The sequence below is a fragment of the Eublepharis macularius genome, chromosome 7 (assembly GCF_028583425.1).
Source record: "Eublepharis macularius isolate TG4126 chromosome 7, MPM_Emac_v1.0, whole genome shotgun sequence".
Classification (NCBI taxonomy): domain Eukaryota; kingdom Metazoa; phylum Chordata; class Lepidosauria; order Squamata; family Eublepharidae; genus Eublepharis; species Eublepharis macularius.
The window spans coordinates 76,604,834-76,623,693 of NC_072796.1; the positions used below are offsets into that span (position 1 = coordinate 76,604,834).

General features: G+C 38.2%; 1 protein-coding gene across 4 annotated transcripts in view; it reads right to left on the minus strand.

Annotated features, from left to right (window-relative positions):
- Positions 1 to 415: 415 nt before the first annotated feature.
- SS18 (SS18 subunit of BAF chromatin remodeling complex) overlaps positions 416 to 18,860 on the minus strand; it is a 34,870-nt gene continuing 16,425 nt past the window's right edge. Inside the window, exons 5-11 of one of the 4 annotated variants that reach the window (XM_054985135.1) lie at positions 13,802 to 14,023; positions 12,593 to 12,760; positions 11,707 to 11,811; positions 9,499 to 9,591; positions 8,658 to 8,774; positions 5,223 to 5,356; positions 416 to 2,053 (exon numbers count right to left, since the gene is read on the minus strand). In XM_054985135.1, the coding sequence (XP_054841110.1) occupies positions 2,027 to 2,053; positions 5,223 to 5,356; positions 8,658 to 8,774; positions 9,499 to 9,591; positions 11,707 to 11,811; positions 12,593 to 12,760; positions 13,802 to 14,023 (866 nt within the window). In that variant the 3' untranslated portion in view covers positions 416 to 2,026. The remainder of the gene's footprint in view (positions 2,054 to 5,222; positions 5,357 to 8,657; positions 8,775 to 9,498; positions 9,592 to 11,706; positions 11,812 to 12,592; positions 12,761 to 13,801; positions 14,024 to 18,860) is intronic. The other 3 variants (XM_054985137.1, XM_054985136.1, XM_054985138.1) reach the window with 3 other exon arrangements.

Here is an 18,860-nt window from a genome sequence, read left to right on the forward strand (position 1 = left end):
TAGTTTCCATTAAAAATGAGAATAAGACAACAGAAGATCGGTTGGAAAGACAAATTATTTCTTAATGTCAGTTGAGCTTATTTTAAATGAGATAACATATCTATAGCAGGTTGGGTTCAGCACATTTTTTTGTCTCAACTCATTTATCTAATTCAGTCATCTTGATTATAGCCTCATGGACCATCATTTTCAGAGAGAACTGTATAACAAACAGCCTACACACAACAACATGCTGATTACTGAACAGTTAATTCTAATTAACTTGGCTATGGCAAGAGAATTTTGATAAAGTTCTAGAATACAAATACAATTTGGTTACCCTGGCCCAACTACTACAAAATAAAAATCTGCAGCAAAGTCTCCAAATGAAATACCAGAGCGACAGAGATCTAATTTAAAGGAGCAAATGAGGAAATTAAAATCACAAATAATTTATTCTTCTGTTAGAGTAGATGAAGTACAGTTTTAAATAGCAATGAAGTACACAGTGGTGGAAAATTGGCACAGAACCTTAATGCATTTCATTTATACCAATATTCCTTGAGTTTTGATTCAAAACTTGATTTTAATCTGCAACCAATGTAAAAACAACTTTGTTCTCTACTTAACATTATGGAAAAATGCGTATTTTAGGTAATAAATCCAGAAGATAAAATACATAAATGCTATCTCTGTGTTAAAATATAGCAAAATATGATGAATATTCTGGGCTGATTTTATTTGCATTCGTTCAAACATCTGAATGTTAGAATGCTCACATTCCTTTGCACACCGTATTCAGTAGTGTACCCAAAACAACTGCAAGACAGTTTCAGCAGCTTGTCTTCTCTATGGCTATGCTGTTCATCCAGGTGGTGGCAACTTCACATACAACACTGTAAGCATTATGTAGTTCACAAAAGAATTTGGCATTTTTAAAAACCTCACTAAAATTTACTCTTGGTCTCGTATTAACCAGTACAAACATGGACATACACAACAAATGTCTCCTTTCTTAATGATATTAGCTCTCAGAGGAGAACGTTTAGACAGTTTTACCAAAGCTTCTATACTATTCTTGTTACATACAAATTATCCTACCAAAAGTTAAATACACTTATGAAATAAAATATGCATCAATCTATCTATATTTGCTTTAAATACTTTGTATATTCAAGCCAGGTTAAATGAACACTTTCAAAATCCTTGCCACTGTAATTTTTTAAAAAGATTACAGCTTGGGTTATGTGAAACCATTGCAAGATACTTACAAATTCAACTCAAACATATTCCGTAACAAAACAAAAGAACAGAAAATTGTCACTGCTAGAAACGATTTTTACAAAATAATTTCACACAAAATCTTTCAAAATTATTTCTTTATAAACCGTCATATTGCCCATGATCATCTTGTCATTTAAATAACTAGGATTTAAATTCTGCATACAAGAGTCTGCCAATGGAATATATTCAGTAACATCCTTTTCCAGCTCTCCTTCTTGCATATTTTGAGATGACCATGATCAAAAATTCATCATGTCTCAATCTATATTTCCTATCTATATGGGTTTTCTGACCTTGCCCAGTGTGTAGTGTACTGCCTTGCATATTCCATATGAAAAACATAATATACAAAATATTGCTGCTGTAAAAATTTTCCCCTTACAAAAAAGAATCTGTGGAAAAATATTAAATTCCCTTAACCTTCATAAACATACAATGCTGTTCATACATTTCAGACTGTAACAGTTTGATATACAGTTCTAAGCTCATTGCAAAAAAATTGTTTGTCAATGCATTTTCTGTCCAATATTGCCATCTAGAGTACAGAAGTGAAATTTGCTTTTCAAAAAGAATATTTCTTCTGTTTATAACTAGCCCAAACAGGCAAAAACACTGTAAAACAGCCATTTATCGACAATGTGGGAGAGTATTTTTGTTTCCAAAACTAAGTGGAATGGAAGATTCTCTTCACAAGAAGTCCACAGCGCTGACAAGACAATACGGCTGCTAACAGATACTGGCTATTGTACTCAAATTACGTTTTTCATTGCTGGTAGTTGCCATACTGTCCCTAGAAATAAAGTAAGACAATGTAAACAGAATGCAGTTTTCTTATTTTACTCAGAAAAAAAAAACAAAATAAAGAACAGAAGGGCACAGCCTAGAATTTACAATGTTTATACAAACATTTGAAAATTTCCTTGAACTTTCATGTCTTCTTAAACTGATAGTCATTTCAATAGTTCAACAGAAAACTCTATTGCATAACATCTTATTTTAGCCTATTGTTTTCCCTAAAACGGTATACGCAATGATTATACAGAGGAAAGTTTGTGGCTTCTAGTAATGCCTCTTCTCTCCAACAAAATTGCCACTGAAATTTCTATAATATTGTTACCAATAAGGACATAAGTTACAGTAAATACAATAGAAAGAAAATATTTTTCTAGATGACCAAAATATAGAAGCCTAGAACTTATCTATTTGCTAATAAATAAAAAGTGACACTTTCTACACTGTACTGTGATATGCATAAATATATACCATAGGCCAGACTCAGCACAGGTTACTTGAAAAGACTGAAATGTTTTACTTTGCTATCTAGATGCTTGTCTCACAGGGATATCTGGAATAAAAACAACCATTTCATTTGTACTCAAGTATTTCCTAATTTAAACATATGATGCTGAATAATGCCAGTTTTAGACCTCTTCCATCACCTGATGGAAATATCATGGAGTGTGCTCAAAAGAATGGGAAGCACAAGGAGTAATGGCCCCTCTCCCCATATGCAACAACACTGAAAAAATTCAGATTGGCGGAGCATTTTTGCAGGTAGTAAGACTTCTACCTACAGAGCACAACTGCCTCCCTCCCCCTCGACTGCAGCCCCAAATGCTCCCTGAAATGTTGTTTCTAAAATGGAACTGAGAGGTATTCCTGGAATGGAATCGAGGGAGGGAACATTCTAGGCTTCAGACTGAGGAGGAAGGCAAGAAAAATTGCACTCTGCAGGTAGAAATCCTTTTGCTGATGGAAATGCTTGGCTGAATCCAAGATACTGCTGCATTGGCCCCAAAATTGGAGCACTGCATTTCACTGTATGGCAGAAAATCTCCAGGCGAGCGATACCCAAAATAAACAAATCACATTTTATACTAGGGAAGGAAAACTGGGTAAAAATGTTTGGTGTAGCTGCAGATAGACATTTCTTCTTGCTTCTATCAGCTGGTATGTATATTAAAGAAGTATATGTTGACTTTCTTGCTGTTGATCCTTCAAAAACCTGCCCAGAAGTATATTTTTGTTGTATTTTTCTGATAGCAAACAGGTCCAGCAAGAACTATGATTCTTTAAATTCTTGAAATACCTTGTTTTTCAGCCAGCATTTCAATGTCTTGAGATAAAGGAGCGTGGAAAGGAAAATGTAAGATATTAGCTTGTTCAATTTTTCTGGTCTGCCATCACAAAGCTTATTTTTATGGTCGGTTTCGTTTTCCCGGCCATGTCGGACGTTCCTCTCCGCAGGCTCGGGGGGAACTGTCTGAGCAGGCTGACTGGGCGGTTGACCCGCGAGGGTTAACCTCCAGGACTCCCAGGGAGGGAGCCTGGATCCGGGGCGCTGCGGGAAGAACCCTCTGGAAGCAATGCAGGGGGTAAATTGCCCGTTTGCCCCAACGGAGGCCGGCAGACTTGCGCAGCACCGCGTGTGCGGCCGGGCCATGGAGAACGGCAATAAGCAGATTTAAGGTGAAGACCTGTAAGTAAGCGAATCCCTTCTGATTTTTAAGCGTATGCGAAGGATCGGTGGGAATTGAAGCTAAAAGGCGCAGACTTCTTCCCCTGCACCGAGTTTCGGAACTAAGTTGGCGCCCCCCCCCCCCTAAGATGGCGACGAGAAAGCAGAGCCCAGCAATGAGTAAATCGGTGACGGCAACGCTACAAGGGAAGGGGGAAACGCTGGAAGAGCTGGTGAGACGAGCAGTTTTCGATGCTGTGCAGCCTTTTGTAGCGAAACTGAATGAAATGGGGCAAAAGGTTGATTCTGTGGAGAGCGAGGTGAAAGCCATTAAAGAAACAGCGACCGGAGCAGAGCAGTCTGCACACGAGAACGCAGTACTCATGAAAGCAACAAGTAAGGAAGTGAAGCTTTTGGAGAATCAAATAATAGGATTACAAGTGGACCATGCCCAAACGGTATTGCGTCTTCAAAATGTAAAAGAAGAGCAAAGTGAAAATTTAAAAGATTTGGTGTCTGGACTTTTGGCGCCATTCGCAAAGGCAACTAAAGAAGAGATTAAAAACGATATCTTGGAAGTCTGGCGGACATCTTCAAAGTATGCAATGAAGCGGCAGCTGCCTCACAAGATTATTATTGACTTTTCATCTAAGAAGACTCGGGACACCATCTTATATAATTCGTATAATGTGGACTTGGACTATTTGGGCAATAAGGTTAAAATATTGAAGGATGTTCCATTTTTGGCTCGTAAAAGGAGATTCAAGTACAAGGGACTTGTGGCTTCCTTGAGGAAATGCGATATAAAATATAAATGGCTGTTTCCAGAAGGCGTCTGGTTCAGATATAAAGATCAAACCTACAAGATTACATCGGACGTGCAGCTGACAGAGTTTTTGTTTAACCATCAGGAGTTTCAGCAGGAAGAAAGTTCGAAGTCTGAAGGGGAAAGTGGGGGGGAGGAGAGAGCGGGCGCAGCTGCTCCAGCTGCGCAGAGAGAACTGAGACCGAGACGCAAAGGGGGGGGGAAGAGGTGCTGATCCTGATTATAATTTGTATTGTATAAGACCTACCAATCTGATAGCATATTAGAAAGTTAACTCTTAAGAAAAATTGCAGTATGAAGGGAATATAAGACATGTAGAGTAGTGTCTGTTGTTTGTATGTTGATTTGTCCTTTTCCCAGTTTTCCCTTCCCCCTTTTTTTTCTTTCCCTTCCCCTTTATACTTTTGTAGTTTTCTGTAGTTTTTTATGTTAGATATTGAAAAAATAAAAAACTTTATAAAAAAAAAACAAAGCTTATTTTTATTTATTCATACTGAGAACTGAAGTTATATCTAATTATCAACAGACTAACAATGTGCAGAAAAAGAGACATTCTTGGCATTTGATTTTCACATTATTAATATGTAATAGTGTACTATTAAGTTCAAAAATTCTTAACAAAAACATTTGAACAATAAACCTTGAGATACTAAATAAAGGATACAAAAATAATACCTGGTCATATCCATAAGGCCTTTGCTGTGGGGGCTGTGGGGGGCCAGGTTGTGTAGGCCTATATCCCCCATACTGCTGGCCTTGCCCTTGGGGATAATTGGAATACTGGGGTCCAGGTCCACTTTGTGAAGGACCTGAAATATTATATAGACAAAAAAGGACAGGGCATAACTAAATGTTGACAGAACAAAGCATCATCACCTCCTGCATATCAGCTCTTTTTCCAAAGCTAATATATTAAATTTTAAACTGGTCATTATGTCATACTATATTATGAAGATAAAAAGGTATTATAAGGACTTGTAAGATGCAACTTGATATCAGTTTTTCCATTTCAACATGCATTCTCTTTTTTGCCTTACAAACATGCTCATCTTTCTTGACTTAATAAGGCCAAATTATATTTACCCCTGTCTTGAATGGCAGCAACTAGGGATATAAAGCATTAAACGTTAAAATGATTAAACAATAAGGATTTGTTTACCATGTATACATTGCAAAAAACCTTTAAATGGTTTCCAATGTTTGCAAAACTGGCAAAGGATTGACTCTGCATTGCAAGATCATCTGTGCCTGTAGAACATGTTTTCCAATGCTGCCTCACTGTTTATCATCTGCACACAAGACTGACACTGAAGCATGGTAACATATGAATTTTCCTTAACAAAAATCAATAGCGGGGCTGATAATAGGTAAAAATATGTATATGGGATACATTGATAGCTAATGCTTTAACGATAATGGCTGCTTTATTAAATAAAATTTACATCCCTATTTGGTACAAGTTCAAGAACCTGCTTTGTTTTAACAATCACTTTCTGCTGGTTTACTTTCTGGCATTGTGTAAGTATGTACTGATAGATAATCCTACCAGGAGTTGCAAGAGAGAAATGAAGAACTCTCTTTCAAATGCCTAGCTGTTTTCCTTTCCATCAGCCTACTTGACACTTATTGGTAAAGGAGTCTCTTCTATGTCTGGGGAAAAATATTACAAATGGGATCCAGTATCCAAATACTTTGATGTCTCCTACAAAGTCTCTGCAGTATCCAATTAAACCAACATAGCTATGTAAATCTAAAAAAAAACAAAAAAAAACAGTAGGGGAACTCTTTCATATAGTCTATTTGCGTGAATCCAACATTAATCATATTTATATATTATATTGTTCCTGTACATAGCCATGAGATAAAAAAAGTTATCAGGATGGATCCTATGCACAAGTGGGGTTGTTCTCGTAGAAAGGAACTTTCCACCTTCAGCCTCTGATGCTGCCCAAAATACTGCTCCCAGATGTTGATGGACCTTTGGAATCCTAGAGGAGGGGCCTGCAATGGAAATCTTCTAGTGGAAGTGCTGCTTGCACAAATGGAACAAGGCATATAGGATCCAACCAAAAGAAAGATACGCTGATATTCTCTGTAATTTTTCCATTTGCCCCATTAATAGTTTCAAGAAGGCAGTATTTAAAACAATACTAGGTCAGAAGACACTTGATTCTTTCCTGATACAGTTATTGCACAGAAAAAGCTTGAATTTCAAAAGCAAACACAGATCCATGCTCATTCACCACAAAAAGTATCTTGGACACAGCTTGATCATCATGTCAGACTCCATCTTTCAAGTGGAATTCTGCCCTTGAATTATTAGACACTATACACTGTCTAGATTTGTATCAGCAGCAGGGAATTGTACCTTAAGTCTACTGTTAAGTTTCACAATGAATTCATGTGAGGTACAAAACAGTTTGCCAACAGCAAGTGTAGCTAGAGCAATATGAAAAAAATGTGAAGAATTGGAGTTGTCCCTTTGCCCTACTTGCCTCATATAGAACATCGCAGAATCACTTTACTAAAATGCAACAGACTAGGTGTTGAAGGTAACTGCCCCCGCTTCATATACAGGTAGTCACACCTTTTGAATATAGATGTTTATCTAAAGTCCAAAATGACATCTGTCTTTTTTTTTACAGTAGCATCCTGTATAGACTCCTTAAGCTTTATTATTTGCAATTAATCTAACCTCATTTACTAGTTAATAATGACTAACTAATGAATTTTGTAAAACGTGTATTGAAATTTGTTCACAGGGGCTTGGCTCAACGATCTGCAAACAGAACTCCATCAGAAGTACATGGTTTCCTTGTCTCTTCCTTCTTGTTTCAGCCTACTATGCTAAAACCCACTTCTCAGTGTCAGAATGCTTAGGAACAGTGTGAGATTTGACCTGGGGAAGTAGGTAGGTGAGAGAAGGGTTTCAGTGGAAAGGGAAAATTGATAGGAATTGCCCCTTCCAATTGTGAAAGCAGGTATGGATTCAAACCATGCAATTTTAATTCACTGGCATAAAATACTAAGAGTTTCTGGACACAACCTGTAGAGACTAGATTTCTACCATTTCTTAGGTATGTCCACTGAATATCAAAACCATATTACAAAACGGTTTAGAGAAATCAGGCATTGATTTTTCTACTTTGTTATGAACCACGTTGATGCTATATTTTAATATGAGATATTCAAACAAAAATTATAAAAACTATCAGAATTACTAAACATGATTTATTTCAGTATTTATCTCAACAATTATTACACATGTACTGAACAATGATGTTAATATATACTGTAGTTTAAAGTTTTGTACATTTATGATGCAGCCCTTAGTAGTTACACTCTTACTAGAGCATTGACTATGATGGATTTAGGAAGGATTTATATCTTAGGGTTGCACTGTTAGACCTCTATCATAGACAATAATCACAACTTTGATAACCATGTTGAACCTTCTAGTAACATAAAAGCAAAGAGATAAAGTATACTATAATGTGTTTGATGATGGTTCAAAGTCAGAACTTACAGGAAAGCTACATTTAAAACAAAACACCTCTGATGCTATGATCCTAAGGTAGCTTATGTTGAAAGAGTTGTTCTGAAATCAGGACGACTGAGGGCAAAATTCAACATGATCCCCCCCACGCCCCCAGTTGAGTCTGGGTACCTTCAACCAGACTCTCATTCTACTTCGTCAGATATCAGTTGCTGGGAACTAAAACTTCAAGCTTCACAGGGGTCCAATTCATACCAGGACCACAGCATGTAGGGAGACCCAAAATGGCTCCACAGGTATTACTGGACCCACTGGAGGGTTCCGCATGCACTGATGTGCTAATCAGCTGGCATGATTTTACAGAAGAAACTAAGTCAACTTCAAATGGCCTTGTGACAGATAATTATCACAGATGAGTGTATCTGTGTGTGTTTTAGGTGCATAGCCGTGTTGGTCTACAGTTAAAGAGCAAGATCTGGGTCCATCAGCACTTTAAAGACCAATTAGATTTCCAACGTATGAGCTTTCAAGAGTCAAAGGGGAGCAAAAGGAGGTTAGTAAAATTGCCTGTCTTATCTTCTTATTGTCCATGCAACCAGTCCTCCATTACTTACCATAACCTGGCTGTTGTCCAGGGTAACCTTGCTGGCTTGGGTACTGCTGCTGTTGATATCCTTGCTGCTGAGGTGGTCCTTGATATGCATCTTGCTGTTGAGCATATTGTGAATTTCCTGAAAGGATGGTAAGTAGAAACAATTAAAGGCACTTCCTTTGATCCTAATTTATTTTTCTTTTAAGATGCACAGCCAACACCACAAAAAACAAAATGAAAATGCAAGTCTTGATCTCAAAAACTGGAAAGAAAAACAAAGAAAGAAAACTCAAACCAAAACAGAAGGAATTCAGCCAAACAAACTGCAGTTAAAGCCAGATTTTGCAAGGCTACACTGCAGTATTTTCAGCATCTCTGCCAAACGAGCATTAAGTTTACTGGAACATGATGCCATGACTTTATAAGGCCATGACTGACTATGCTAAATGAAAAAAGGACAAAATTAAAGACAGCTACAGAGCACAGACTAGCTACACAAAAATCAGCAAGCTGTTTCCTAAAGGTGCTATATTTGTATGTATACATACACACAAAATATACAACTGAACCAATGGATTTATGTTTAAATAAAAAGATACGGTCGGAAAAAAAAACACCAACAGTGTTTTAGTCATTTTACTGCTGTTAGAAATGACAAATTAAGGTTATAGTTTTAGATGTTTGCAAGAAACTATTTTGAATGCTTCAAGTTCCCTGCAATTCTCAACAGCCAGCAACTAATAGACTACAAGAGCTTTGCATGGGCAGGAAATAAGTTATGTTGTGCAAGAATTTTTTCCTTTGTGGAAGGGGAGAGGAAAAGGAATGTATGTGCGCATGTGTGTGTGAAGGTATATAGATACCTCCTTCGTAGTAATGTTGGGAGGAATCCTCATAAGGCCTATCGTAGCCTTGTTCAGGATACGACGGTTGCTGATAACCGTAATCACTATGACCTACATCAATTCGACAAGAGACAGGAAGAAACGTTAATGGCCTCTGAGTGAAAACCCTAAAAAGATTGCATCTTACTGAAAAAAATTAGTGTCAGCTGGAAATACATAAAAAAGACTCTTCAAATTGAATTAGCAGGATTTATCAATAGGATTTTCTTTCATATTGAATTAACATGTGACAAGGAAAAAACTGGCTAATGAAAGTAGACTTAGGAACATCACAGCAAGGGAGGGTCCTAAGCTTTTTCTAATCTTTATTAGAGGGGGAAATACTCTATCTTTTTTAAAGAAAAAAATGAAAAGTATTTAAGCCTTTCACATGTAAATAACTTGAATTTAATTAGAATCAAAGAAACCAATTATCATACTTTGCCTAACTCATGTTCTCCTGATTTCCAGTTCAAAAGCATATGTTAAAAGCAATGTGAAATATTACAAAAAAATTTCAATAAACTTGTGAATACCTGAATGCATTTTAACTATAAAGTATCTACCGGACATTAACGCACCCCTCCCCAACATAACATTACTCACAAATCTATTGGGGGAAAGAGGGGAAATACTTCCTTGCAAATTTTCCTTTACCATATTACCATAACCAGTACATGTTATGGATACCTGCCATTAGATGCTGCTAATAAAAGAAATATTGATCTCAAACATGTTCCTTGCTCACAATTAAAAATCTAGTGTGTTCTATCCTCATAGGTATTGTCAGGAACAAGAAACTTCTTTTGTTTAAACTGGTATTAAATTTTATCAAAGCATCTAAGAATTTCATGGCCATTTCTGTTTATGAATTCTTAAAGGCTTTGAAAGACAAAACAAAAACTAATTAATTTCCCATTGTAGGAACCACACATTTTACTTCACTGAATAGTCTTTACAATGTATCATCTCTATATCCTGTACTTTTTAGCTTGTTAAAGAAAGCCATTTTAGAATTATGAATTTATTCATAGATGATGTTTAACACATCTGTTATTAGTGAACAGCATCTATTTCCCAAATTTAACAGAATTATTGGTTCCCTTAAATTCATCTAGGCTACAAGCTGGCTTTAGAAAATGTTCACACAAATTACTTACAGCCATAAGGCTTAAGATATTACACTACATTTTGTGTTGTTTTATGTGCAACACCAAGCAGTAAGGAATGACACAGTATGACTTCTGAGAATGAAGCTACAGGTGGAGTTCTTCAACAGTATTTGCAAGATAACTTGTGTGACTGTCTTACCATATGCTCTTATATGTCAGAAACTTGGCTGTTGTTAATCCAGCCCAAGAGGAGCTCAAGGCTGATTGTGACATGAATTAAGTAAACCATGAGCATGACGGTGACCGATGGTGAACAGATAGTTAAAAATTGAGGAAAACCAACTTCAGCACTTAAAAAACTCACACAATTAATATTCTAGTAGTAACTCTGAAATTAGTATTATTTTGCAAAAAGGTAATCATGTACCCATGCATCCTGAACTTCAGAAATTAACAAATGTCATGTCAGCTATCATAATAGTCATGAATCCATGTTTATTAATGTGTCATTTATTCAACAGTACCTTTACATCTCCTCATATTTAATATTTTATAAGGATTTTTGAGACTCACATATAAATGATGACAGCTTCAAAATCCTAAGACCCTAATTATGTGTTGTTATGAGCATATGTTGGCACATTCTTTTAAAATAAAAGGGAAAGCCCCAAATTTCTTTTAAAAGCATATTGATCTTTTTGTAGGATTCCTACAATGTTTTCATTTAAAACTAAGGACTATCCATCTTTTAAAAAAGCAAAATAATCTTGTAAAGCAGATGTGTTACATGACTGCATAACTCTCCTAGACGCTGTGAAGAATTTGCCATATCCAAATGAGGGGGTTCTTATAAAAAGATGAAAAATGTATCATAACTTTAATTACAAGCTTTGTAGTTTCAGTGATCTATAAAATAAAGTTATGCTTCATATTTCAAATTACTGATCTTGCAAGTTTTAGTAAAATATAAGAAATGTTCTAGTGATCATTACTAGAAGTAATCATTCAGTAGTTTTATGTATCACTAATAATGGGCAGGTATGTAAATGGGAAAGTTAACATTATGAGAGATTACCATCAGGGTAATATTGCTGGTTCATGCCTTCTGGAGGACCTTGTCCACCATGACTGTATTGGTCCCCATAATAGTCTTCCTGGCCTGAGTACTGCTGTGGTGGGCCTGAAAAACCACAACCAGTAAATATATAAATAACTTATTTTGTCTTTTATCACGCTTACTAATTTCTCACTCTAATATGAGAAACAGCCTAATATATAGCGTTCCCCAACCCATGTCATTGTGTTTCAGAGAGCATATTTAATGCTTTGTGAGTACACAATATGTATTACACGGCATCATGATGCATTTAACATCCAGTATGTGAAACAGATTTCTAAAAACACACAGTATATACTTTTTGGTTTCTTAAAAAGGCATCTGCTGTGGAAGACTATCTGTCTATAGTGTTCATGCTATCAAGACCATGTAAGTTACATAATCCATTCTAATTGTAGAATGTAACCAAGCTATCTCCTTTCATATAAAACTTTTTTATTCAGAAAAAACTTATGAACAGAATATTTAAATCCCATCTACTAACTTTTTAGCTCCAAGAACTTATTTTAGGAAAATGTAACTATTATAAGCTTGTCAATAGCCACTTGCTGGGTTGCTTGGGGCAAATAAGATTAATTCTAAAAGCTAACACAGGAAAACTTTATAAAAGCCAGCTTTGTGTAGTCTAAAATGATCAACATATAGTCATATATTAAAGTCAAGGATACTGTAGGGAGCTGAGCTAGTAAAAACACTTTCTACACTAATAACTTTTGCGGACTTATCTCAATAACTCAAAAAACAATGTAGAAATAATGTAACTGGATTCAGACAAAATACTTGTTGAACATTTATCCTATGTGTTAATTAAACAAAAATGAAAACTGTTAACTTCTAATCTTACCTTGCTGGGGTGGTCTGTATGGAGGAATCTGCCTCTGTCCCATCATATGGTTTCCCTGGTTAACTTGGCCCATAATTCCCATTGGTGGCTGTTGTCCTTGATAATGTTGCCCACCTCCCTGTGGCATGTTATATTGCTGGGAAGGAGGCTGCTGATGCATCATTGGGCCTATCATAATAAAAAAAACACAGTTGTCAAGACAAATTGAAAACTTTGAAAATAATTACTCTTAAAAAAATAACTTAGAAGCACAGTAAGATTTAAAACTTGCTCCAGTGAGAAGCACAACCAGTAGCATTCAGGGCTAATATGCAAAAAGCAGTTAAAAATTGAGATTTTTAAGGAATGATGTACAACTTGCAAAGAAAGAAAGAAGAACAAATTTGAAACGTGCTGAAGGTTGAACAAATGATTTCAATTGACTACAGTAGACCTAGTTTAGCATATAAGAACTTGGAAGACTGCAAGAGAAGATTATAAAATGTTGTCCAAATAATACTTTATCTAGTTCTCTCTCATTTAAATTTTTGCAGATGATTACTATACTAAACCACTAAAACTAAAGTCTGCTAATAAAGTATTTTCCTTATAAGGAAATTCCTACAATGTCAAGAGGTAATACTATATATATACACACATTATAACAGCTTGAAGACTACACTGAAAGTGCTCTCACAGCGTTATCTTAAACAGATTTATGCAGAATCCTACTCAGGTCTATTCAGTGGGGCTTAGTCCCATGAAACCGTTCTTCAGATTGCAGTGTTTAGTTTCGGAAAACTTAGGTATTCCAACTGAGGGTGAGTTCTCTCCCCAAATTAATTGTAAAATAATTTAATTAGGAAAACAAGCACTCTCCTCTTTCCTAAACTTTCTCCTCCTCCCTTCAGCTTTCCATCTGCTTTCCAATCTTTGCTAGCAACCCCACTAAGTGAATCATTAATGTATTTTATTGATCTTCACCAATCTGGTTTTCCTTATTTCTTGTGTTACCTAAAACACGACCACTAAGATATCACCAGTATATCCTAGACCTCAAGAAACACCATTCCAATATCCAGTGAGAGCAGAGAGAAAATCTGTTAGTACAGAAGTAGACATGGTACAAATCAGTCCTGCATAATCACAGCATCTTTTAATTCTTTCTAATTCTTTCAGGGAGCTTTTGAGATGTTCTGAAATTAATGGAACAATCATTTCTTGATTTACCTTGGTTTGGTTGCATGCTTATATTTGGTCTGGGACCATAATTGCCCATAGGCTGTCCTTGGCTCATTGTCATCTGATTTTGCCCAGGTATGCTTTGAGAAGATGGTACAGAATGATTATAACCTCCCATTGAGCCATGACTACTTGAAGGCATGTTCATGGAATTGTTTGTCATAGTGAGCTGGTTTGGCCCAGGTCCTTGCAAAGTCATGTGGTTAGGTCCTTTGAAGAAAAACAAATTCTTTATCTAACAATTCCAAGGTTAGTATGACACTTAAAATTCATCCAGTCAGATCAATAAAACTAGTTTTACAATTATATGTCTAATCATACAGTTTAAAACAAATAAAACTGACAGCATTTTCAAAGTTTAATATAGGTTGAGTATACCACTTTGTTGTTGAACAAGACAAAAGGATGAACTTATTACAACTTAAAATATTTGAATATTTGAAGGAGCCACAGCACTCTTTAGAAGACTGGTAGGGATTCATGAAGAGAAGATTGAAAATGGGGGACATTCTTCTCTTAAGAAGAAACTATTTGCTATTACCAGTCATTAACATACAGTCTTATGGTGTATATAGTTATTGTCATGAACACATGGGAAATGAAGAACATAAGCCCATTCTACGCTACTGGTTTGCATGGATAAATAATTGGTGGAAGAAAGTGCCATCAAGCCATAGTTGATTTACGGCAACCCCTACAGGGGTTTTCAAGGCAAGAGACTAACAGAGGTGGTTTGCCATTGCCTGCATAGCAACTCCAGTCTTCTCTGAAGGTCTCCCATTCAATTACTAACCAAGGCTGAGCCTGCTTAGCTTCTGAGATCTGATGAGTTTGGGCTTGCCTGGGTTTTCCAGGTCAGGGTGGTAAATAATTGGGAATGTAATAATTGTACGGGGCAACAGTATTAGTTAGCACTGAACAAATATCATGTGGTTATAGTCAAAATTAGATTCTAACAAATCCATAACCAAACAATTATGAACTACAGTTACATAAACAGTTTCCCCCTTACTATTGTTCCAGTCTAAAGGAGATGGAAGTGCGCATATGCGCGTGCACACACACACACAAACATACACACCCTCCTGCTTTTGCCACAATAATATATCAGCTGATAGGCCAAACTGTTTATTTTACACTGACCAGTAGTCTGGCTATTTTACTTTGAGGGCTGCTGTAACAAAACGGGGGACTTATCTTGCTGAACCCTGCACTTGCTTAACACAGCTTGGACCACAGCTTTCTGCACTTAATTTCAAAAGATGAAAAATCTGGACATCCATAGTGGTCTATTTATTTTTTTTAAGCTTTCCTTCTGCAAGTACAACAGGAAGGGGTTTGTTTTCTCTTTTTCTCTTAGTAACAATCTCTGAACAACTGCGTATATTTAAAACTAAGGGGAGTTTGTGTTCAAGTGACTTTTTTCCTACTCGAGACCTTAGTACATATGTTTTGTGGTGGTAGAGAGTGCCCTCAAGTCAGAGTTGACTTATGGAGGCCCCAGGTGCGGTTTTCATGGAAACAAGAGTAACAGAGGTGGTTTCCCATTGTCTGCCTCTGCAACCCTGGTCTTCATAGGAGGTTTCCCATCCAATTACGAACCAAGGCTGACCTGCTTAGCTTCTGATATCTGATAAAATCAGGCTCACCGGGACTATCCAGGTCAGGGCATCCAGTGACCCATCAGGGCACATATGCTTTAGGAGTGACATTTTAACACATTAACATGACAACAGTGCTCTGTTAAAGACTTTTTTGAGAACAGGAGCAAGCAAGCTCAGAACAAATAGAACTTCAGAGATACACACTTATACAAAGTTTCACACAGTATAGAACACGTCTGCATAGAACCAAGAATTCTGATATGTTCTCAATGTTTCTCCAGGATCCTCTAAGATTTTAGACCCATCTACAGCCAAATTAGAAAATACAAAGGAGATTTTTTTTTGATACAAGGTCTACTATGGTCCCTTGTAGTACACAGTAGGGGTGTACAATTCGGGTTCCCGGTTCAGAAAAAAAAACCCAAACCGGGCCCGATTCATAAAGATTCGGTACCGAATCAAAGCTTCCCAAAGTGATTCGGGTCACTTCAGGGCCTTTTAAAAGGGCTTCCTCCCACCAACACCCCACTCACCTTGGACATCCTGGTGGCAGCGGAAGTGGCAGCGTGGGCAGCGAAGGCACCAGCTGCGGCCTTCCCCGCTGCCTGCAACAGAGGCTGAAGCAGCGCCGCGGGTGGCAGAGGCGCCAGCTGCAGCCTTCCCCACCGCCCTGCTGACCGCTGCGGCAGCGCCCGCTCCGGCCTTCGGGAAAAGTGGGGTTGGGGGAAGGGGAGCTCAAGGGGGAGGTGCGGGGTCTTACTTTGGTATGCTCCAAATCATTATGAAGCATACCGCAGCGATTCCGATAACCCGAATCCGAAGTGGCTTGCCGCGTTGAGTTTTGGGTTATTCCAAATTTAAAAGTGAATTATTTCCCTGGTGTACTGTGTACTACATGGCATCAATGTGAAGTTGAAACAGTTTGCTTTATTTATTGATCACTGAATTGACTTTTTCAGGCATCACAAACCTGGCTAACAGTCAAGTTTGCTCCCCCTCTTCTCCTGCTGTAGGTGGCTCATGACAGAAGACTTCCCCAAGAGGAAGTAGTCATTTTGACTCTAGGATGTCATGACATCTGAATCCTGTTAACTCAACAGCTCAGAGATTTCTTGCCTTCCAACTCCCAGGAATATTAACCATCATTTAATCCTTTAGAATTCCAGGTTATGGTGAAGAAATTATCTGTCTGTCTGTCTGTCCGTCTGTCTAAAGACAAGTGTCCTGATTGACTCATTAACGCCCAGCCCAAACTCCTGGACTTAGAAATGTGAAATTTGGGCAGGATGTTCCATTTGTGATGTAAGGGCTCACTAAGAAGGGATTTTAAGAAATTCTCCCCCTAAAACTTAAAAATCACTTCCCAGTCTTCCCCTAAAAGTTCACTAGGTTTGCCAATCTCCCTGTGGTATAGAGTTGCCAACCTCCATGTGATGGTTGGAGATCTCCCAGAATTACAACTGATCTGCAGGTGACAGAGATCAGTTCCCCTGGAGAAAATGGCTGCTTTGGAGAGTGGACTCTATGGTATTATACCATTCTGAGGCCTCTCCCCTCCCCAAACTCCACTCTATCCAGGCTCCACTCCCAAAATCTCTAGGAATTTCCCAACTTGGACCTGGCAAGCCTACTGTGATGCCTGCCTGCTTGCACCCCCCTCTCTCTCTGATGGTTCAGTTGTGGAACTCTGTGTTCTGAGATAAAAATCGGGTCAAGAAACTGCAGAGAGTTGAAGAAAGACAGTACAAGACTCCTGAATAGGAATTTTATATAAAAGTCAGTATGGCAACTGAGTTTTTAAATGTTCATGGGGAGATGGTGCTTGATCTTTCTAGGGGCCATTTCAATGTGCACCTCTCACATGAACCTGTCGAAATGCCCACCACACCACCCCTCCCTCAGTCCAACTCCACCTCACACTGCTTGCAGCCATCATCTTTTACTGCCCCCAAGAAGCCTCCTGGCAGACATCGTGCAGGATACACCATGCTAAAAGGAGGAAGGGGTGTTTTGAGGCACTGAGCATAACCCTAAAAGATGTCAGGGGCTACAAGAGAATGATGGGGGGAGTCACCAGGCTGCTGGCTGGAGACTTCTGGCAGACTCTGCCAGTAGTCCCAAGGGGAACTCAAGCTGACGAGGTTATTGTGTGTGTCAAGGCATCGTATCTGTGGCCCCTCATCAGGAAACTCTCACTAAGAAAGAACATGAGGGTCCACTTGAGAGACAAGGTGTCTGCTAGGGAATTCTCTGAACTCCTACTAAAAATAGTGAACAGAGAATATCCTGAGTTCAAGGGAAAGGTGACCATAACTGCAGATATGGGCACAACAGTGACGACCTTAGCAGACCTAGCAGCCACAATATATCCTGATATCGTCACTATAACAGAAGTCCATGGACTGGCTGTGCAAGCGTGCCATTCTGACCCTCAGGAATGACAAGGCTGCCATCATTAATGAAACAACTCCCTCAAAGGGGCAGAAATGGAGTACAAATTTGGGGATGACATGGTCCACTACCACGTGGAGTTCCTCAACACACTCAACCCTCCTGGCTTCCCAGACCACAAGCTTCTCCTCAAAGTGGGGGCTCCAGTGATGCTGCTCCAGAACCTCAATCAACCCAAACTCTGCAATGGCACCAGACTGAGTGAAAGCCCTCCACAGGAATTTCATCGAGGCTACATTGTTCACCGGCAGTGCTCAGAGAGGGGCTGGGGGTTGGGGTTCATACCACTCATACCATTAGAGAACCCCTTTGAATTTAAGAGACTGCAGTTCCCCCTCAAGGCATGCTTTGCTATGACAATCAACAAGTCCCAGGGGCAGACACTGAAGATGGCAGGAATTGACTTGAGGGAGGATTGCTTCTCACATGGGCAGTTCTACGTAGCCTGCTGCAGAGTGAGCTCACCCAGTAACCTGGTGATCCTAGCACCTGAGGGGAAAACCACCAATGTAGTCGACAAAGAGGTCCTTCAGTAGAAAAAAAATGGTTGTACATATTTTTCATTTTATTTATTGCACTACAATCTTTTCCTTTTAAAAATTTCTTAAATAACTGTTACATTTCAAATTTCACTTCTTGTTTTCAGCATCAACACACTTCGCTTTATTCAAATACTTTTGTGAAGCTCAGATACTATGCTATTATACTACAAAACCAACTCAACTCACCCCCCCCCACCCCCACAAACCAAAAAATGTTACATACTGTAATGATTTCAAGTAAATGTGTGCATGTATCTTTAAATGCTTGGTATGAGCTAGGTGAAGAGTGGGGTAAAGGAGAGGGATGAGTGAGTGATATGATTGGTTGATGACTGAGAGTGTGGGCGGAGTGAATACAGTTTAGACTGAGAGTGAAGAGAGAAAAGTTTTAGTCAGAAGAAAGCAGGCTAGCTGTGTGTTGCTTGAGTATGCTGAAGTATTTATGAGAGA